The following is a 21,858-nucleotide window of genomic DNA, read 5'->3' on the forward strand; positions in this document are numbered from 1 at the left end:
ATGATGGGTGGTGGTGGTGATGATGATGGGTGGTGGTGGTGGTGGTGATGATGGGTGGTGGTGGTGATGATGGTGATGGGTGGTGGTGGTGATGGGTGGTGGTGGTGATGATGGTGATGGGTGGTGGTGGTGATGATGATGATGGGTGGTGGTGGTGGTGATGATGATGGGTGGTGGTGGTGATGATGATGATGATGATGATGGGTGGTGGTGGTGGTGATGATGATGGGTGGTGATGATGATGATGATGATGGGTGGTGGTGATGATGGGTGGTGGTGGTGGTGATGATGGGTGGTGATGATGATGATGATGGGTGGTGTTGATGATGATGATGATGGGTGGTGGTGGTGATGATAATGATGGGTGGTGGTGGTGGTAATGATGATGGGTGGTGGGGGTGGTTATGATGATGGGTGGTGGTGGTGATGATGATGGGTGGTGGTGGTGATGATGATGGGTGGTGGTGATGATAATGGGTGGTGTTGGTGGTGATGATGATGGGTGGTGTTGGTGGTGATGATGATGGGTGGTGTTGGTGGTGATGATGATGGGTGGTGGTGGTGGTGATGATGATGGGTGGTGGTGGTGATGATGATGATGGGTGGTGGTGATGGTGATGATGGCTGGTGGTGTTGATGGCTGGTGATGATGATGATGGGTGGTGTCGGTGATGATGGGTGGTGGTAATGATGGTAATAATGACAATTATGGCATTGATGATGATGATGATGGTAGTAATTATGATGGTAGTGGTGATGATGATGATAGTGGTGGTGGTGCAATGATAGAAAACAATGACGTAGGCGATGAAATTGATGATGTTCATAATGACGGTCATGATGATGATGCTGATAATAATAATGACAACAAATAACAACAAACACAACTCAAACAAAGCATAAACAATAAATGGCAGCCAGAACATTACAATATGTAGCAACAACAAGAACACCAAAAAGACACAAAAAATGTTTTCACTTTGCCGAAGGCGTCCTTGTACCACCAACCATTATAACCATCACCACCATCACCACCCCCCCCCCCAATCATTACCGTCATCACCAACACCATTACCATCACCACAAGCACACATCATTATCATCACCATCATCACCACCACCACCCGGGCATCACCATCACCATCACCATCACAATCCAGCATCGACATCACACAGACTTTATTCTCACTTTGCAGAAGGCATCTTTGGGATGGACTGACTGCCATCTATCTGCTCCTCCCTCTCCTTGATAGTCCCTTCCTCCTCTTTCTTGGTGTTTTTCAGGACCATGGCCTTGGTGCGCCTCAGGAAGTGTGGTTGGATCAATTTGCGTAGACTCTCAGCCATCTCCCCACCAATGCGTTTCTCATAAGCACTTGCATCTCTTTCGCGTGCCTAATAGTTTTGTCAAAGAATCCGATGGATAAGCTCATGGGCTCTATGATAAAAGCACCACCTGGTCCAAACAATGTGAAAACTTACCCGAGTGATTGGACTCTCATATTCTTGTTTAAAGGTTTTACTTGAGCCTAATAGCTGTCCTTGACAAGTAAAGTCAAATAGCGCCCACATTTCCTGCAAGAGGGTGGGGACATCAGGTCTATGCCTGTTACCTCTATATATACATTTACCAAACCATACTTTTAACAATCACACATTGACAGCAATAGACTGTCTCAGTGGTGGTGGTAGAGAGGGGCCTGCCCAAAAGCATTTTTTTTGTTAACAGTTATAAAACCACACCGTCATTTTACACTCCACACAATATAAAGTCACACAAAGTAATGAGATACTTTCAATGAAAGATTGTTTTCTAAAGCATCAGATTTTTAAGTAAAAAAAAAAATTTTGCAGTAAATTTTAGAAACCTCCTCCAAACCTAAGACTAAGAACTCTACCTACCAGCTTCATGATGGGTGGTACTTACCCGTAGGTTGTTCTGTATAGGGGTTCCAGTCAAGATAAAGTGGTGTTTTGCAGGGATGGCCCTCACGTTTTTACTTGTCTTGGTTACATTCTTGATTTTATGCCCCTCATCTAATATAATATAATCCTGCAATAAAATGAGACAGATTGCTCAACTTTATGCAAACATAAACAGCATCTCAAATAAAAAAATTGGCCTGCAAGGATATTAAAAGTTTGACTAGTAATAAGTGCTTGGTTCCAAGTTGAGTTGGAATAACTGAAATAATTTGGGATAATTTAAAATAGTTTTTTGAACAATTGCTTTTTGTCCAAATTCCAAACCTTTTCTGACTATCAACAAAAGGACACATAACAATATGCAAAGCGAACATTTTAGAAAAAGCCTCACAAAACCAAATACATATTCTGCCGTAACAAGATTGTTTCTTAAAGAATGTGGTGCTAAATTTACTTAGTATTGAGGAGTATCATACCCACTGGTAGTCCTTTCCAGTGCTTGTTTGGCTAAGTGCTTCATGGCTTGAAACGACCAGACCTTTTAGCAAAACAATTAGTCAATAACACAATGGTTGCCCAGACATCATTATAAAGAATGGTAGAGAAAGAGTGAGGTTAGCCTTCAGCAAAGAGAGGGTGGAATGGAAGCAAAGGAAAGTCTCTATGTGTGTCACTAGACATGGAGATCATACAGGTAACAGGTGACATACAGTACCATATGTGGTCAAGCAAACTCCATTTTTGCGTTGAATTTTCTCAAGATTTTTCAAGCGCTCTCTTTTGTTGCTTCCATGGTATGGATATACACGAATGCCAGGTGCCCTGAGGTAGAGAAACGATAAACCGAGTTATAGAAGCATAAAGTTAACGATCATAATGTCTACAATACCTTGTTATTATATACAGCTAGAATGCTATGCATGCTTTTATTTCTTGATTAGCAGGCCCTTATCCCTGTGCAGCTCACTCAAAAACAACACTTTGCTAAAAAAAAAACCTCTCTCAAAACGCTGTATGAAAAATATATTATTGACCTTGTTTGCATCATTCTTGTACACACTACAGAGAGATCACTTGGTCTTCTCTCCCATTTGTATATACTGTATTTATCAGCACATAGTTAATATAATCAGCAGAAGTATCTTTTATGACCTAACAATCTGCTGCAAGATTTTCCCAGTGTAAATCATATACTATTTTACTATCACTTCAAAGTCTATAGACCTTGTGATAATTTACTTACCACTTTTTGAATTCTTTCTCCCAGTTTGTTATGAGAGATACAGGCATGACAATGAGTGCTGACTTAATAAGCTCAGAGTCGAACATACCAGCCAAGAATGCAATCACTTGAATAGTTTTACCCAGCCTGTGAAAAAAAAAGCATTTTCTAATCGTAAAACCAATAGTTTTGAACTAAAGAATTGTACAGTAGGGCTTTAAATGTTTGTTAAATTACCAAAGGACCAAATTATCATTCAAATACATTGTTTCAGTGAGTATCCTTATGCAAACCAAAATTAAAGTCCATATTATACTGTACAGACACAAAGAACGTCTGCGCGGGAGACTACAGAAATGATAGATTTGGTAGATTCACTATATTTTCATCTTGTATTTCGTAATGGATCCCATATAACATGCCTTTGTGTTAATAACTCAAATCTATAATGTTGATGCATTTTGGTCAACCTTCGAAAAAAGGGTGTGAGCTTGAAGGACCCATCTACTCATTTGTGAAGTAGATCGAGATATTGCTGAAGATTTTTTGTGCTGTTAAAAGTTTTTCTGTCATCTTTATTTATTAACCTGGTAGTCAACTGTATTATTTAATTTCATAAACAAACCTTCAAAATTTAGCAAACATCTTATAGTTTGAGTTATTTTTGCATTTTGCGCATGCTCTGCAAGTGCAATCAAGAATCACAACATTCCAACAAGCGCGCACTGTTTTTGAAAGCTACTACAAAACAATTTTTTTTTCGTATATCATTCTCTACTTTAAATGGTGTTTACTTTATCGTGGGTGATACAATTTTCCTGCCAAAACTTGAAATTATACACTCGATTCAATCTCTGTAGAAAATTCAAATTTCAATCAAATTCAATTCCTATTTCAGAATTTAAAAGCTTATTTATCTGCTTTCTTTTGGCAAATTGCTAAAAGTGAAAGGTTATAAGAACTTTGAATAGAAAAAAAACACAGCAGAACCTGGTTCTAAAGACACTTTGCTTACACACAAGAGGGCCTTTATACATGACCTCCTCCACACATTTCTTGCTAAGCTCATGGGATGTACATAAAGCTCTTTTATTTTTACCCCATGTCATCTCCTAAAATCCCTCCTTGATTCCTGTTGTAGAGTTTCCAAAACCAGAGCAAACCCTCCTTCTGGTAAGGATACAAGGCAGTGCTGAGCTCTCTTGCAAGCAGGAAACCATCACCAATATCATCTCTTCCATCATCGTCTTCTCCCTCTTCCTCTTCTGCTTCATCACCTTCATTCTCCTCTTGTTTCTCATATTCTTTTATAAACTCCTGATGGGGGAAATTGTTATTAATGCCAGGATGTTATTCAGAGGCAATTATACATAGACTTCCTTTACTATTAGTTTATTTCCCATATTAATTGATACAGATTCATGTAAAGATTTTCTTAAGGCCTGTCAAGCCTAAAAACTACTGAAAAGATTTGAAGTACATTAAGCGTATTACAATCAAACCAGGTCAAGTGTGCTTCCCTAGAGCTGATTATTGAGTTCATGATTCAAAATTTACAACGCAGGGCAGCGTTAGTGGCCCATATCTTTTTAACATATTTATCAATGATTTAGAAATCAATTTATGTAATCAGCCCGCTCTGTTTAAATATGCTGACGACTCAAATATTGTTATTCCTGTCTGGGCCAATGGCGAATGTCGCACGGACTTAGTAGATTTGTTTTTAACTTGGACAAAGGACAATGGCATGGTATGTAATTCATCTAAATGCAAAGAGCTAGTTTTCCGCAAGAAAGGGTGTAATCAGAATATCGAGTTAGTGAACAACATTCCGCAATGTACGGTATTACCGATTCTAGGGATTACCTTTCAGTCTAACGGCAAATACAGTGAACATGTGCGTTCCAAGTTAACAAAGGCAAATAAGTGTCTTTACATTTTAAGATCTTTAAGAAAGGAAGGAATTTGTCAAGAAGAACTCGATCACCTCTTTAAGTCTATTGTCCTTCCTAATTTCACTTATGGCTTGTCCGTTTTTGGTGCCTCAGACTCGGATCTCACAAACATACAGAACTTCCTAGAGAGATGCTTTAAAAGGAAATACATTTCAAACATTGTAAACATCCGTAAACTTCTAGAGGAGGCAGATAAGAAGATTTATCGTACTCGCTTAGATCAACCTGAATATCCTCTGAGCAAAATCCTGCCTAAGAAAAAAGACCAAAAATACAACCTCAGAAAAAGAAATGTGATTTATCCTAGGGTTCACTCAGAGCGATTCAAAAATACTTTTGTCAATAGGCTTGTCTTTAAATATAGTGACATATAATTGATGTAGCGCATTTACTTATAATCGGTTTCTCCTACATTTTGTAAACTTAGACATGTTGATTTATCTAAGGCAATAAAGATTATTATTATTATTATTATTATTATTATTATTATTATTATTACTGAGAAGTTTCCATTCTTGAATAGTTTTCATATTTTCAAAGCAAAGCATGATAATATTGATAAACTATGTAAGACTTTGTTGTCGTCATATATGTGAAGCAATAGTCATTTACTGTACCGTTATCAATTCACACAAACCTTTTTTAATCTCTAAGTTGCTTGGCTAAAAACAATATTTAAAATTTTGCCTTTTGTCGAGTTTTATACAGCATGTGATGAACAAAAAGAGATGGTAGTCCATTTGATAGTTTGAACACTCATTTAAAGAATGGAAACTTCTCAACAAATACTCAATTGGGCACCATTAAAAATCAGAAATGAATAAACTTTTTTTAAACAGTATAAGTGGGCTTTTCTATTAGTCATATTTGTAATTTTTTAAAGGAAGGTAGTGAGAAACCACGGTTTAATGGCCCAGATCTATTTAGTAAGACATAATTTCACAAATTTGAATTTCATAAGTATGAATCAGACCTTTAGCTTCTCAATCCTCCTCAAGAGCTTGGCTGACTCATGTATTTTATAGGCCTCCTGGAAGTCTGCTAAGGCTTCCTCTAGAAGCCCCTGTCTGGCTTTCTCTTTCCCAGAAAGACACAATTCATTGAATTTTGCTTTAAGTGCCTTCTCATCATCTGAAAATGTCCAATGGTCGGATAAGTTATGAGTTTGTAATGGGACACCTCCAGACATATCATATCAGCTATGGTCCAAAGATGTGGTAGCAACAAATCTTTCATGGGGGGAAGGGGTGGCCAGGGAGGAGAGGGACATGGAAGCAGGGGTGTGTCTAGAAATAAATGTGGGGTGGGGTCCAGAGTAGTAATTCACTGACCACGGATTAGTTCAATTCAAATCAGCATCCTTCGCTTTGTTAATTGATCTAGAAACTTTTTCACTCCAAATTTACACATAAAAATTAACCATCCTCTACTACCAATGAAGATGTCAACCGGAGGTGAAATCATCTAGTCACATGAGCATTAGGGTGGGGTCCGGTCATCCCCCCCCTCCCCCATGGCTCTGAATGAATTGTTGTTAACCATTAAATCATACCTGTCAACTCTCCCGCATTAGGCGGGAGTCTCAAGATTTTGGACCCCTTCTCCCGGTCTCCCGCGTTGAGCACCAAATCTCCCGCTTTTTAGCAATTTTTATCGCTTCCGGAAAGTTATTCTATAGAAAACCATAATTTTCCCTTTTTTCTATTAAAATATTTGAAAAAATAATTCCCTTGCGTAGTGCAATTTATCTAACACCCCCGTGAGATCTATAAGTGGATTTGTTTGCGAGAGCTTTCTATAAGGAAACGCCTGCACGGTTAAACCCACCCCTCCCCCAAAAAATTAATATACCCTACCCCTACCCCCAAAAAATTCTCAAGCCTTGAGATTTTCGAAGGTTGACAGATATGTTAAATACAACACATGGTAGAACAAAAAATCAATGCCGAAATTATAATTTCTAAATCTAATGAATAGTATTAGCACTTAATTGCTAAGAATACACAGATTTTCAAATAGCAAAGAAAGGATGGCTAAAAAGTACCGAACAACATACTTTTCTAATCGTTCCTTTTGGCTGGCGAGCCACAAAATTATTCTCTTCTATGATTACGATACGTTAATAATAGTTTACCTGGCTTTTCGTTGATTTCAAGGTTAGAGAGCTTTTCTGCAGCTCGTGCGATCTCGCTATCAACACCGTTTTCGTCCATATTTTGAGAAAAATTAGGATAAAATTCAAAGCAACATACATCTAGCACATATCACTGTTCGAAGATGGCGCCTTATGAAACACGTGACTAGAGCTGAGGCTATCTCGGCTAAGGTTGAGCCCGCGAGCAACTAAACAAAAACAACAAAAACAAAAGAAACAGAATCTGGTTTAGAATTAGAATCAGTTGTGGCTGTGTTTTCCAATATCTTTGCAGTCTATTTATTTGTTGGCAGTCGCTTATGTTCATTTAAAGGTGAGTTAAGGTTTTTAATTATCAATTTAACTGAAGACAGTCGTAGGTTCATCTAGCACGTAAATTACCATTTGATCATGTCGATGACTTTTGACTTTTGTTTTCGAAAATGTAAGTACGAAAGTGTTACGCAAGAGGCATTGTTATTTTCTCTCATTATTGGTTCAAAAATATAAAGTAACCGCTATGTTGCCGCTACCGTAAATGGATGACCAAGTTTCAATTTAAAGTGTGTATACTTTATGATCACACAGATTATAATTTTTTTGTAATTTATACATACTATAATCGTCCCCGTCCCAACCGAGAATCTCTTTTATTTTTTTTTCTGCTGTATAAGCTCCTCAAGTTATACATATGGGTTTGCTATCCTTGTGTGATTTTGATTATATAATTTATGGATATGTGCGATGCAAAAGGGGAACATCTGCCCACAGAAATTACGTATAACTTACTTGCTAGAAGTTTTCGATGGCAGATACATTCATTATTTATTTTCGAGAGATCGATATAGTTAAACCACAGTTAAACGAAGCATCGAAAGATTTAGGATGATATTATTGCTACAGTGAATCAAATGCTTGCCTTTCAGTTGCTCAAAAGAAAAAATATACCATTGGGGTTCAGAGCACTTTTGAACGAGAATCTGTCCCTAGGGGGTGGGGGTTTTAACTCTAAGACGTCCCAAACCCCCAGGGGGGGGGGGGGGGTGGGGTCACAAATGTACTTTGCAAAAGTCATGTCAGTTTCTGGTTTGAGACTCTTTCTCTTCTGTAGCAAGCAATTCCATGTATCACTAGTGCATAAAGGATTTTTATCTAAATGACACACATTTCTTCCAAATTATTATATATTCTTCTTGGCAATTATAGAATGTGGTAATTTTTACGAATTTCACACCTAGCTGCAGGATTGTTAATTATTATCTAATGGCATAGATAGGCCTATTATTAAATAGAAAAAGTGTATTTATTGGCAGAGTCCCACTGGTGCTATGAGTGGTTACCTTGGTGACCTGAGCAGCTTCCAGCAAGAAACTCTAGAACAGGTATGTCCTATTTTTAATATTATTCCCCAGGGGGGTTGGGGGGGGGGGGGGGGGAGTCCATAAAATGGAGTTAATGTTAGGTGTGGTCACTCACAGTTCTTACCTCTAAGAGATAGCTCGTTTGGGTGCTATCAACTAGCAATTTCCAGTTTCCAGAATTTCATAGTGAATCTTTAAACACCCCCTAAGTTCAAATTTTTTTTTTGGGGGGGGGACTGCAAAGTTCTATCCTTGGTATTTGATGGATATGGAATTGTGGGTTCTGTTTGTCATTCTTAGTGACATATTTCATTATTTTTCTTATCTACTGCAGTTCAGTGTAAAAGTGTCTGATGTTCTTCAGAAAGAGCATGATGACTTCTTCCTTCTTAGGTGGCTCAGAGGTATAATTTAATCAATTTCTAAATTGTGATAGCTATTATCATTGAGTTCAATGTTATCTGCTTCTCAGCTCGGGACTTCAACTTGGAGAAAGCGGAATTTATGCTTAGAGAGGTAAATATCAAATGGATTTTTTTAATTTCTCAATATAAGATGATGGATCTGTAGCAAGGTGTCATATAATAGCTCCAATATCAATGTTGAAACCAGGAGAAGTCTGAGATGACTGCTGCTCCTCATTTTTGGAATGAAATTTTTTTAAATTGAAATCTTTGCAGTAAATGTTTATGTACTGGTTGCCTCCTTTCTTCAATCTTTGAATGATAACTGAGTAATCATGTATTACCATCCTCGATACTGAACATAAAGTTGATTTCCTTTTTCTAGAGCCTTGCTGTTAGGAAAAAGATGGGCTTGGACAATATTTTAGATACCTATAAAGTTCCTGAGGTATGGCATCATAAAATGCTAGCTGAGTAATAATATATTTTGAATTACCTTTGAATTGAGATTTTATGTTGAATTACCTTTGAATCTTTGCAGGTTCTCCAGAAGTATTACCCTGGTGGTTATTTTGGATATGATATTGAAGGAGTCCCTGTTTTTATTGATCCACTAGGGAATATCGATTTTAAAGGTGTGTCTAGGTGTACAGCACAAGTTGTATTTTGAGGATATGATGCCTAGTGCAAATCTAGCAGGATTCCCCCCAATTTTGATGATATTTTTGTTATTAACTCCATTTAATACTCATTTTCTTGTCTGTCCACCACTTTTTTTAAAGTTTGGAAAAGGGTGTTATAGTAGCCTTTTTAATAGATCATATTGTAGCCAGGGTATGAGATTTTTAGAAATTGTTTAAAAATGCTTTGTAAAAAAGCTACTTGTTTCTTTTTAGGATTACTTTTATCAGTAAGGAAGGATGAAATCATTAGGTTTAAGGGATACACAGCAGAGTTGGGTTTACACTTAGGAGCTCAGCAATCCAAAAAGGTATGTAACATGTTACAGCAGCATAGGCTAAGTCTAAGAGGATCATCTCTGCCGCTTGTATTTGTATGGGTTATGTAGGTACACCATGGTGTGTTTACTTAGCTTTGCCCATGATCAGTAGCAAGTTCCCTTTGTAATGATAATTTGCAGAAGATTATTATTATTATTATTATTATTATTATTATTATTATTATTATTATTATTATTATTATTATTATTATTATTATTATTATTATTATATTTATTATTATTATAATATATTATTAAAATTATTATATTATTATTATTATTATTATTATTTTTTATTATAAGGAGTTTGTCTGTTATATGTAGGGTGTCTGTTATATGGAGTTTGTCCATTATATGGAGTGTGTCCATTGTATGAAAGTTCCCTCTGTACTGATGACTTTATTTCTTGCAGGTAAATAAGAGGATTGCCCAGGTAGTAATGGTCATGGACATGGAAGGGCTTGGACTCAAGCATTTATGGAAGCCAGGTGGGTCATATTACAACCTAAAGAAAATTGAAGCTATGGAAGCACAGATATTCAGTTACATGTCCTATTACAGGGTCGTAGCAGAGGGTCCTACCCCAATATTTTTAATAAGAACAAGGAAATGACCAGAAGGGGGTGCATGTGCACCCCAATATTTTCTTAATCTTTATTGTACCCACTCCACACGTCGCTTGGTGGGGGCCTTGTACTTAGTATAGCAGGGACCTTATACTTATTTTGGTGGATACCTTGTACTTAGTTTAACGGGGACCTTGTACTTAGCTTGGTAGGGGCCTTGTACTCAGTATAGCAGGGACCTTGTACTTAGCTTGGTGTGGGGGCCTTGTACTTAGTACTTAGTTTAGCAGGGACCTTATACTTATTTTGGTGGGCACCTCGTACTTAGTTTAATGGAGACCTCGTACTTAGCTTGGTGGGGGCCTTGTACTTAGTTTAGCAGGGACCTTATACTTATTTTGGTGGGCACCTCGTACTTAGTTTAACGGGGACCTTGTACTTAGCTTGGTGGACACCTCGTACTTAGTTTAACAGGGACCTTGTACTTAGCTTGGTGGGGGCCTTGTACTAAGTATAGCAGGGACCTTGTACTTAGCTTGTGGGGGCCTTGTACTTAGTTTAGCGGGGACCTTGTACTTAGCTTGGTGGGGGCCTTGTACTTAGTTTAGCGGGGACATTGTACTTAGCTTGGTGGGGGGCCTTGTACTTAGTTTAGCGGGGACCTTGTACTTAGCTTGGTGGGCACCTTGTACTTAGTTTAACGGGACCTTGTACTTAGCTTGGTGGGGGCCTTGTACTTAGTTTAACAAGGACCTCATACTTATTTTGGTGGGCACCTCGTACTTAGTTTAACAGGGACCTTGTACTTAGCTTGGTGGGGGCCTTGTACTTAGTTTAGCAGGGACCTTATACTTATTTTGATGGGCACCTCGTACTTAGTTTAACAGGGACCTTGTACATAACTTGGTGGGGGCCTTGTACTTAGTTTAACGGGGACCTTGTACTTAGCTTGGTGGTGGCCTTGTACTTAGTTTAGCAGGGACCTTATACTTATTTTGGTGGGCACCTCGTACTTAGTTTAACGGGGGCCTTGTACTTAGCTTGGTGGGCACCTCGTACTTAGTTTAACGGGGACCTTGTACTTAGCTTGGTGGGGGCCTTGTACTAAGTATAGCAGGGACCTTGTACTTAGCTTGGTGGGGGCCTTGTACTTAGTTTAGCGGGGACCTTGTACTTAGCTTGGTGGGGGCCTTGTACTTAGTTTAGCGGGGACGTTGTACTTAGCTTGGTGGGGGGCCTTGTACTTAGTTTAGCGGGGACCTTGTACTTAGCTTGGTGGGCACCTTGTACTTAGTTTAACGGAACCTTGTACTTAGCTTGGTGGGGGCCTTGTACTTAGTTTAACAAGGACCTCATACTTATTTTGGTGGGCACCTCGTACTTAGTTTAACAGGGACCTTGTACTTAGCTTGGTGGGGGCCTTGTACTTAGTTTAGCAGGGACCTTATACTTATTTTGATGGGCACCTCGTACTTAGTTTAACAGGGACCTTGTACATAGCTTGGTGGGGGCCTTGTACTTAGTTTAACGGGGACCTTGTACTTAGCTTGGTGGTGGCCTTGTACTTAGTTTAACGGGGACCTTGAACTTAGCCTGGCAGGGGCCACGTACCTAGTTTAATGGGGGAAGAATAACTTGCCACAACTCCAGCTAGTCAACAAATCATATGATTAGCATAAAAATTGCAAATTTCAGATTGTACGTCAAGTTTTTTTCTGTATTGACTTCTTTCCTCTGGTGTTGTAGGTGTCATGACGTTCAATAGTGTGAGTACAAAGAATAATGCTCTTTTAAGCTTCCTGCTTCAAATAAACGCCTCTTCTCGAACTCCCATTCCATCCCCCCCCCCCACACACACACACACAATGGCGGAAAGTCCACTTCTGGTTCGCCATACACGTGCTATTTGTAGACAAATAGACAAAACTAAAAAGCATAAGCGAATTATATAAAAAAACGCATTCTAGATCACTCTATTATGTCATAAATCCATATTAATGTAAAACTTTTTTGTAGCCAAATCCGATAAGCAACATCCCGTGTAGATACTGCAATGGTATTAATGCATCCCTTTTTATTCTTTCGAGGTGGAAAGATTTTTACCAGAAATTCACCCTCCCCAACCCCCTCCCCCGGGAAAAATAGGGTCCACTTTTTGGATTTCGCACCCCCCAAGAAAAATCCTGGGTACGGGCCTGCACCACAAAATAATCAGCCTCTGAGCTTCCGACAAAGGTTTTAACTAGAGATTCGGTTATCCATGACACCACCTCTGAACACTCACCTGAAGCCTATAAAATACCTATAAAATGCTGTCTCATTTATTTCTCTGTTTAGGTTGCCTCGTTCTATGAAGACAATTTTCCAGAGGTGATGAAATCCATATTCGTGATAAGAGGTGGGCTGTTGGTTTATCTGTTCTTATTGATTGGATCCAACAAGTGCAACTAATCTAATGCTTTCTATTTTTTCAGCTCCTAGGATTTTTCCTATTGCATATAATCTCGTCAAACCCTTTTTAAGTCCAGCTACTAGAAAAAAGGTGCAGATACTTGGAGGTAAAATCTCTACTCTCTACATTTTTTAAGAGTTCACGTCTACCTCCCATAATGTGTTCTTCACTGCAGGATAGGGTGATTTTCACTGTGATTCCAGTTGATTTAGTTCACTCCCTGCTTGGTGAAATATTTTGAATTGTGTTGTCTTGGAAAGCCGACATCAATTCTGATAAAATACACATTCGTCAGGAGTTGTTGGAAATGGTTCGCGGCAATGGTTTTGGTGCTGTGGAAACCTTTTGTATTCCCTATATCCGTTGAATCTGTATAGTAACACGTTGTGTGCTGTATTTCAGATAACCGAAAGGAAGTGTAAGGACATGTGGTGATCGTAGCGCGGTGTTGAATAAGACCCATTAGCTGTGTGAATGACGCTATACCCGTTGAATCTGTATAGTAACACGTTGTGTGCTGTATTTCAGATAACTGAAAGGAAGTGTAAGGAAATGTGGTGATCGTAGCGCGGTGTTGAATAAGACCCATTCGCTGTGTGAATGACGCTATACCCGTTGAATCTGTATAGTAACACGTTGTGTGCTGTATTTCAGATAACTGGAAGGAAGTTTTATGCCAACATATCCCTGCCGACCACCTGCCGGTCTACTATGGCGGTACATGTGTCGACGATTCCGGTGATCCTGCTTGTAGCCAGAAGGTAATTCCCTTAGAATAGGCCATAGAACTACCCCTGCCCCCCCCCCCCCCCCCCCACCACCACCACCACCGCTTTTTCAAAACCACGTAATATATGATGTGGTCATATTTTGCAAATCGAAAGAGGTCGTGAAAACAAAAACCATGTAAACCCTGACATGATGCACTGCCTCAATTGTCAAACGATATGGGACAAAGAGGGCTTTCTCACTAAATATCCGATATGCCCGATATATAGTTTTCTTCGTGACGCCCTTTTTCAAAAGATAGAACAAGAAAATACCGATAGTTCCAAAAAAAAAACGAAATCCCCCAAAACAAAGGAAATATTTGCCAAATGAATATTTGACTGCTGAAACATCCGGAAAGAACTACTTAGAGCCCGTAAGGGATTGATGCTTATATAAGCCTCCAGGTTTCAGGAGGATGAACGAACCTGGGATGTTGATGTGTTAGCCATGTTGGGCTCGCGAAAGAGCGAGAAAATAACTGTCCATAAAGCGAGAGTTGATTTTACTTTTGTGGTTCAGATCTGTTACGGAGGTGATGTACCAGAGTCTTATTTCTCGACAAGCCAGACACTAGAAACAGACGCCTACCAGACAGGAATCGTGCGAAGAGGAAGCACCTTTAAGCTCAGCTACGAGATAGAAACGCCCAACAGTGTAATAAGGTCTGTAGATAACTGGCGTGCAAGGTTACACAACGATAATCGCCAACACGGAGGTGTTACTTATTAACCATCCATGTGAAAATCGCAGAATATATAGACGCGCCCTAAAATAATTCTGCACCACGACCTCTCCCTCTAAATTTTAAATTCATTTATAATAACAGACGAACACGATTTTGTTTTGTAGTGCCATTTTGTATAAAATTATTAGGGGAAAGATTAAGGGAATAAAAATATTATTCTATGTCTACAAAATGTCTAATGAAAAAATATATATGCCCCCCTCCCACAAGGCCTGATGTTTTTCAAACTGCCTTCTTTATTATCTTTCAGCTGGGAATTCAAATCGGAGGACCATGATATTGGGTTCGGTGTTTACTTCTCCGCAAATACAGAAGACAAATGCAAATGTAAAGATATGGTAGAGTTGGTGAGTGTGATTACTGCTACTATTCCCGGCACTTGCTGTGGATCAGGGTCGACGGAAGGGGAGGGGCAGGGGGCAGAACCCCCCCCCCCCCCCACACACACACATCTCTGAGCGGATTTATATATGAACGTTATTTAAACCAACGGGTTTCAAGCGGTACATATGCAATCGACAACAAATTTGTTGAACAGTTTAAATCCCGTGCATAAAAACCTAGGTTATTCCTCGCGTTCTTATAAACAGCGCTTAAGGATTTGGAAACACCACCCACCCCTCCTCCCTGAAACCACTACCACCCCCCCTCCCCCCCCACGTATGGGCCTACTCCGCCGCCTCTGGATGTAAAGACATTTTCCCTTGGATGACTGTAGGTGTTATTGTAGCGTCTAGTCGGTATAGTCGCTGGAAAGGATATGTCAACTGCAAAGGTTTGTGAATGTGTAAGGTGTAGAAAGGAGTTTCATGTTGAAATGTGTAGCGTGTAATCTGTAGTCTGTCATGTAGTATAAAAATGTGTAGCGTGTCATGTGTAGAAGTGTATCGCGTGTCATGCGTAGAAATGTGTAGCATGTCATGCGTAGAAATGTGTAGCATGTCATGCGTAGAAATGTGTAGCGTGTCATGTGTATAAATATATAGCGTGTCATGTGTAGAAATGTGTGGCGTGTCATGTGTAGAAATGTGAAGGTGCCACGTGTAGAATTGTGTAGGGTGTCACTGTAGCGTGTCATGTAGTTTGAAAATGTGTAGCATGTCATGTGTAGCGTTTCATGTGTACAAATGTATCGCGTGTTATGTCTAGAAATGTGTGGCGTGTCATGTGTAGAAATGTAAAGGTGCCACGTGTAGAATTGTGTAGTGTGTCACTGTAGCGTGTCATGTGTATAAATAAATAGCGTTTCATGCGTATATAAATGTGTAGCATGTCATGCGTAGAAATGTGTAGCATGTCATGCGTAAAAATGTGTAGCATGTCATGTGTAGAAATGTGCAGCGTGTAATGTGTAGAAGTGTGTCGCATGTCATGTGTAGAATTGTGTAGTGTCGCGCATAAGAAATGTGTAGCGTGTGATGTATAGAAATGTGTAGAAAGCTGACATTTCTCATGCGTGTTGTCGTGTTGAAAGGTAACCGTGTTAACTAGGTGCGGTAATACAGGTCCCATCGCGTCGAGTTGACTGCCATCTCATCCCAGAACAGGACTCCATAACGTGCGAGAGACCCGGGACATGTGAGTCTCGCCATATTTTCACAAGAAATGTCATATATCCCTCCACCATTTTCTCCTCCTCCTCCTTCCCCTTCCTTCTCGTTCTTTACTTCCGGCCTTTTTCATATCCTCTTCCTCCTCGTTACTTCTTTTAAAGGACGGCTAATCACGCCGCCATTTTATGCTTCCGCTCAGTAGCGAGTCACACAAAGCAGCCGTTTATATTGGCTAATTCCAAGATATTTTCAATCGAAATATAGATCAATGATAAACAATAACAAAGGAGTGGGTGATCGACATTCTTGAATGTGGGACCTCTCCACCCCTTATTCCATTAATATCAATGTCCCCTGGCTTTCTCCTTTAAAATTCTTGCCTTTAAAAAGAGCGTCCTTAGAACAATGCTAGTTTATTTTTTTCTATGCAGATGTCCTCCGTTTTGATAATACGTACAGTTGGACAAGAAACAAGAAAATCCTGTTCTGTGTGGATGTAACTGAGCCACCCCTGGAGACAAACGGGAACTACACAGAGCCGACCAGATGATAGTAGAAGCACAAGGGGAGGGATAAAAAAAATTGTTGGTAATTTGGGGTCTTTATGGACTTTCCTTAACATTAAGGATAAGACCGTATAAATTCGAGCCTTTGGTTGGGAGTGAGGTGTGAATAATTCTAGGTTGAGGTGTTTTTAGGAGTTAAAGATGTCGATCTTTTTTGGGGGTAATGACGGTTGATATGATGTCTTTATTTATCTTTATAATATATAATTATGACCTCCTACTTGCGGGTCTTGATTATTTTGTAAATATTTATCTTTACAAACGCAACGTTCAAAATAGTTTATTTGGGAGAGCATTTGGTGATGCGTTTGTATGTATGAGACAAAAATGTTTTTCTATTTATTCTTCCTTTGTCGGAACTTATTTTTATTTATAGCTCTAATTTTATTTCATAGTATTATATCTGTAGGTTTTATCCAAAATGTAATTTATACAACTACGTTTTTTTTATTCCAATAAAATTTTATCAGCAACCTTGGTTAATCACGTTTTTTATTGGCTTTTTTTAGGAATTTTATTTTTATTTTTCAGAAACACAGCTAAGAAAATTATGATAGACAGACAAAAATTCAATGGGCAAGTTGAAAAGAAATGGGATTTTTTGTTCATGTAGTGGGTTTTTTTTAGATTTAATCGGAAATCGGGTTTTTTTGTTAGATCCCGCGGAAATTCTCACTTGGTTAACCAACCCGTGCCCATGTTTGAGTTTTACATGTTTGGTGCGTGATGGATAGCAAATGAATGCCATCCATTTGAATCTGAGGGTCATGAACGCCGGCGCCAAGAACATACTTCATCAAGCAATTATTGGTAACACGAGGCAACAATATGTAAATCATCGGTTTACAGGTTCAGTCATGGATGTGAAGGGGGTGAGCGTAAGTATTACATGGATCTAACCTGTCAATCACGAGCGCGGGACCAGCCAATCGGAGAGGTTACGCAGCATCAATAACGAGTGCGCGATCTATAAATAGGAATTGATACTTTGGGCCCCACCGTCCGCTCATCAAGCACCACTGCGAGCTAGGACGAGCTATCTAAAATGGTATTCTGAAGTTTCCCCGGTAGAAATTCACTATTGTCATAATTTTAATATATCTTTTATTTTTACCTTTATCCTCTGCACATATGATATGTTACATAATTTCTTGTTGAATAAGATAAAGGTAAATTGCTGTTATTACAGTGAGCAATGAGACGGGCGAAGCATGTACGCACTTGGCAGACTAGCCACTATTAAGACAGAGGAGAAAGAACAGTGACTTAAAATTCAATAATAAACCAGACTTGCACTTGACATTAGTCATCATCTGTGGATTAACAAACAAAAAACTTTTCAATCTTTTGCTATTCAAACTCACTAACTTAAGCTAAGTTCAATTCCCTTGTCATTTTCTCATTACATCCTTAGAACTTTCACCGCCCTTGAATAGTCCTTATGACGTCACGGCCAGGCGGAACCGGAAATGACGTACTGGATCCCGGAAGATAAATACTACCTACCTTCACTTAGTGCAGAGTTTACATGATTTCCTGCATCTTTTAAGGACGAGAGGGAAGCTTTGGGTACAAAGACCATTGTCAGCGTAGTGAGCGCAAAGTGTTGGCTCTTCATCGATGCAAGGTCCGGCTGGGGGCTTGGCAGTCATCGCAGGACCTATGTTTAAAAAACGTATTGCAGGCACTCATCACCCACCCCCTCCCACGCTCCAAAACACACCCCCCACCCACACCAGCCTCCCCACACCCCTCCTTAGGTTTGGCATAGCCTCGCCATCCATGAACATAATTCGTATCGCTACTTAAACCGATTAGGGGCGTGTCCATTTTTTCCTCATGAAAATCTTTGTTTCCCTATTATCTCTGCCTAAGTCTGGCACACGCTAGCGACAAAACATGAGGAACGCGCTCCCTTTTTGCTTCATGATAAAAATATACATACATATATATGCATACATACAAAAATAATATTACAAGCATAACCCCAAAAGACACATGAGTTGGACTGTACATGAATATTCTCGTAAGCTATATAAAGAACACAATCTTTCCATTTTCCAGAGAAATACAAAAGTTAGAAGCACTTCCTCTACATTCAATACAATTTAACCAACTCTTCCCACTCCTCGATTGATACCTGTTTGACGAATTCTGTACACGAAGTTGCTGAAGTCTCTGCCAGTGCATGGGAAATCGGATCCGGCATCACAGGCTTTGAGAGATCTCCCCAGACACGTGCGGGAAGGCCCATCAGTTTTGAAAGTTGAACCAGCGTTCTTCCCTGACCAACACTCCCCGTAGAACTGTAATCCGAAATGAGAGTAGCCCCTATCGAGAGCGCGCTTCGCACAACGGCACACTAGGCTGAAATAGAAACAAACGGCACACAAGGCTGAAATAGAAATTTCCTGCAGTTTTTAATATTCTGAGAACTCTCGCCTACGTTTTCCAGCAGCTAAATTGCCGTCTGGTTTCCGTCATAAGCGATTTACTGGCCAGCACTAAAATGGTTTCCAATCACGCCACCTCTCCGCAAGGCGCTGACTAATCAGAAATCACCAAATGTAATTCCATTAGTTTGAATGACGGAAGGCAAAAAGTGGTTTAGCAGTTGGAAATATTGTTGTCAAGAGTTCACAGAATGTCAATCGCAGTAGCAAAACCAAGTAAAAGAAAAAAATAGGTGATATAAGGGTTGCAATTTGCGTTGCAAATTCACAGGCACTTCTACGGCTCTGACACATTTGTATATTTGTCTAACATAGGCGTGGCCTTGGTTTACTCGCGTGTAGGGAGGGGTGTGGTTGCCTATTCAGACACAGATATCTTGTAAAAAAAAAAATAAAATTGTGCAAATTATGGCGAGTCTTTGTATTTAGAAATACCGCTTTTTCGGTTGTTGCTCGCTACCATATTCGCCTTCGTGCCTGTTCAATTTTACATTATAGTCTCGAGAAAATTGGAATAAAATGCACAAAGACCTACAAAGTTACCAATTTAAAACGTTTCCTTACCTCTGCATTGAGGCGTCTGGCTTGTCCCAGTCAAATATGTGACCATCGTTTTCTACACTTTCTGGATTCCTGTCATTCAGAAGAAGCTCCGGCAAAGGGCGTGGCAATTTACCGGTGTCATTATAGCAACCGATTTTCTCGATTTGGATATCGCAGCTGCTAAGTCGTTCTGAGGAAGCAAAAAAAATATAATGCAAAAAAAGAAGAAGAAGAATGAAAATAAAAATAAAATTGCTAAATATTTTTTATTGTTAAAAGGGCGTGACACCCATAGTGCGACACATAAAAGGAATGTCGTGACAGCCATAGGCAGACTGAACATGGCGGGCGTGACAAACGGAACATGGCGGGTGTGACAGATTAAACATGGCGTGCGTGACAAACGGAACATGGCGGCCGTGACAAACGGAACATGGCGGGTGTGGCAGACTGAACATGGAGGGCGTGACAGACTGAACATGGAGGGCGTGACAGTTCTGAAAGACAAAGGATGTTCAGATGTTCAGCAGAAATAAAGGTGATGTCGAAAATGAATGCTCACCGTTTGGTGGGACTTCTTTGTCTTGGATGCTCTCATAACCTTGAAAAAAATATAAATTTATATTTCGGGTGTAATATATTACGCTAAGGGTATATATTACCCTTCCCTTCCGTTCTTGAGACGCGACGATGTCTAACATCGTTTAGTGTTTGTCATTGCATCCTTGTTTTTCTTTGCGAATGCTACAAAACATTACTTGCGAATTCTTAGACCAAAATGTTTCGGGAGACGGAGGGCATTTTTTAAAATGCTTAAAAGCAATTCCTTTTGCTGCTTGTTGGAAGCTGCTCTTGCACTTTCCTATTACCCTTTCCTTCCGTTCTTGAGACGCGACGATGTCTAACATCGTTTAGTGTTTGACATAGAGCTCAAATAAGTCTCACGGTACATCCTGGCAGGCGATGGAGAGGGAATAAATACTGGACAAAGAAAGCTGATGACATTAATCGAATAAGATGACCCCTGCTTTTATCAACTGTTCAAACTCACAGGTATCAACACACTACTCGAAAAATAGGAAAAAGATAGCGGGTATCCCTGTATTTGCCTTCAAAATATATCTTATGATCACTAACTTTCTATTCGCTTTTTGAAAAAGCCTTTTTTATTTTTTTACTCAATATTTTTTTTTCTCGCAAATTCATTTTGCAAGGCACAGGCTATATTATTACAATACTATCTATTTAACCTTGAATCTAAGCTTTACACAATTAAACCTTACACCGTACAAAAAATGAACTATCATTCAATTCTATTCCTTATTTTGTTCACTTTTCACACATCTTTGTTCAGGTGGAAACAAAGGCGTCAGGATCACCGCCCACAATAAACAAGCGATGCAAAACAACGTCAAAAATGATAAAAAACAATCAAAGTAACAAAATCGAAGCTACAAAGTGCTCATCAGTTCCCATTTTAAGGTATTTATCTAAGGAAAAATAGTTCCCAATTTAAGAAAACCATAGCCTTATATCTACTGTTGAAATACCTTTTATATCCAGAGTTCCAACAAAAATACACACAAACGAAAACACAACATTGACTTACCCTTCGCTGAAGTTGCTACCATTAAGATCAAAGCTAGTAGGAAGGTCATTTTTGAGAGCATTGAAAACCTGTTGAAGATGGAACTTAAATGTATTGAAGCACGGAACTCTTGTTACTGGAGAATTTAAACCCCCGTGTCGAACTACGTAGCATGGGAGCACTTGAGATTCTTTATATTGACGTCGAAAACACGACTAACTTTACAAATCAAATAAACCTGACATAGGTGGTGTTAAAGCCTTTCGTTTCACCTTTTCCTTTTCCGGTAAACCATCAATTTTTATTATTAAAATTCTTTGTCAAAGAAAAGACAGAAAGGTTAACAATGCGGTGTTCGTTCCGATATTTAGTTGCAATGTTACATGTTTTCCGGCAGAAAACAAGTTTTGAGTAAAGATAATTACGCTTGATATTGGGACCGTCAAAAAGCTGCTAACACTTCACTCGAGTATTCATGACGATAAAAAAACAGTGATAATCCTTAGTTTCGTCCTATGCATATCATATTAAAAGCGTCAATCCTATGTGTTTTATTCTCTTTACCTTTTGATGCGTTTTTCTTTGTTTTATTCAAGGACTTAGAGGTTTGTTAGTTTAA

The 21,858-nt window shown here is 39.3% G+C and overlaps 3 protein-coding genes across 5 annotated transcripts in view; 1 reads left to right on the forward strand and 2 right to left on the reverse strand.

Annotated features, from left to right (window-relative positions):
• LOC5510898 (DNA excision repair protein ERCC-6-like) overlaps positions 1-7,409 on the reverse strand; it is a 28,865-nt gene extending 21,456 nt beyond the window's left edge. The window contains exons 1-9 of the mRNA XM_048725924.1: positions 7,238-7,409; positions 6,077-6,234; positions 4,248-4,465; positions 3,170-3,295; positions 2,642-2,748; positions 2,403-2,464; positions 1,928-2,053; positions 1,483-1,575; positions 1,190-1,395 (exon numbers count right to left, since the gene is read on the reverse strand). Coding sequence (XP_048581881.1) covers positions 1,190-1,395; positions 1,483-1,575; positions 1,928-2,053; positions 2,403-2,464; positions 2,642-2,748; positions 3,170-3,295; positions 4,248-4,465; positions 6,077-6,234; positions 7,238-7,316 — 1,175 coding nt within the window. The 5' untranslated portion in view covers positions 7,317-7,409. The remainder of the gene's footprint in view (positions 1-1,189; positions 1,396-1,482; positions 1,576-1,927; positions 2,054-2,402; positions 2,465-2,641; positions 2,749-3,169; positions 3,296-4,247; positions 4,466-6,076; positions 6,235-7,237) is intronic.
• Positions 7,410-7,431: 22 nt separating this feature from the next.
• LOC5510903 (SEC14-like protein 2) lies at positions 7,432-17,128 on the forward strand. Of its 2 annotated transcripts, XM_001631282.3 has the most exons (16): positions 7,432-7,571; positions 8,551-8,619; positions 8,933-9,002; positions 9,071-9,114; positions 9,388-9,450; positions 9,544-9,637; positions 9,899-9,993; positions 10,415-10,490; positions 12,315-12,334; positions 12,906-12,966; positions 13,043-13,126; positions 13,675-13,781; positions 14,311-14,453; positions 14,787-14,883; positions 16,042-16,114; positions 16,521-17,128. In XM_001631282.3, the coding sequence occupies exons 2-16, from the start codon at positions 8,566-8,568 to the stop codon at positions 16,637-16,639; spliced, it is 1,200 nt and encodes a 399-aa protein (XP_001631332.1). In that variant the 5' UTR covers positions 7,432-7,571; positions 8,551-8,565; the 3' UTR covers positions 16,640-17,128. The 2 variants fall into 2 exon arrangements, with proteins under 2 accessions (XP_001631332.1, XP_032236045.1); XM_032380154.2 differs by lacking the exon at positions 16,042-16,114 and having other exon boundaries at positions 16,521-16,642.
• A 614-nt stretch (positions 17,129-17,742) lies between these two features.
• On the reverse strand, positions 17,743-21,747 carry LOC5510908. Of its 2 annotated transcripts, XM_032380162.2 has the most exons (6): positions 21,261-21,747; positions 20,214-20,252; positions 19,673-19,841; positions 18,796-19,022; positions 18,162-18,315; positions 17,743-17,968 (listed from the first exon to the last, which is right to left on the reverse strand). In XM_032380162.2, the coding sequence occupies exons 1-5, from the start codon at positions 21,319-21,321 to the stop codon at positions 18,164-18,166; spliced, it is 648 nt and encodes a 215-aa protein (XP_032236053.1). In that variant the 5' UTR covers positions 21,322-21,747; the 3' UTR covers positions 17,743-17,968; positions 18,162-18,163. The 2 variants fall into 2 exon arrangements, with proteins under 2 accessions (XP_032236053.1, XP_032236052.1); XM_032380161.2 differs by having other exon boundaries at positions 20,214-21,747.
• Positions 21,748-21,858: the final 111 nt, after the last annotated feature.

This window comes from Nematostella vectensis, chromosome 4 (genome assembly GCF_932526225.1).
Source record: "Nematostella vectensis chromosome 4, jaNemVect1.1, whole genome shotgun sequence".
Lineage (NCBI taxonomy): Eukaryota > Metazoa > Cnidaria > Anthozoa > Actiniaria > Edwardsiidae > Nematostella > Nematostella vectensis.

Bases quoted from the DNA above. Each gene is read 5' to 3' on its own strand.
- LOC5510903 (XM_001631282.3), top strand. From the start codon at position 8,566: ATGAGTGGTTACCTTGGTGACCTGAGCAGCTTCCAGCAAGAAACTCTA. The intron at 9,994-10,414 runs GTATGTAACATG...TATTTCTTGCAG, and splicing joins GAGCTCAGCAATCCAAAAAG to GTAAATAAGAGGATTGCCCA. The intron at 13,127-13,674 runs GTAAAATCTCTA...GCTGTATTTCAG, and splicing joins AAAGGTGCAGATACTTGGAG to ATAACTGGAAGGAAGTTTTA.
- LOC5510908 (XM_032380161.2), bottom strand. From the start codon at position 20,352: ATGTTAGACATCGTCGCGTCTCAAGAACGGAAGGGAAGGGTAATATAT. The intron at 19,842-20,213 runs GTGAGCATTCAT...TTGCTTCCTCAG, and splicing joins CAAAGAAGTCCCACCAAACG to AACGACTTAGCAGCTGCGAT. The intron at 19,023-19,672 runs GTAAGGAAACGT...TTTCTATTTCAG, and splicing joins CCAGACGCCTCAATGCAGAG to CCTAGTGTGCCGTTGTGCGA.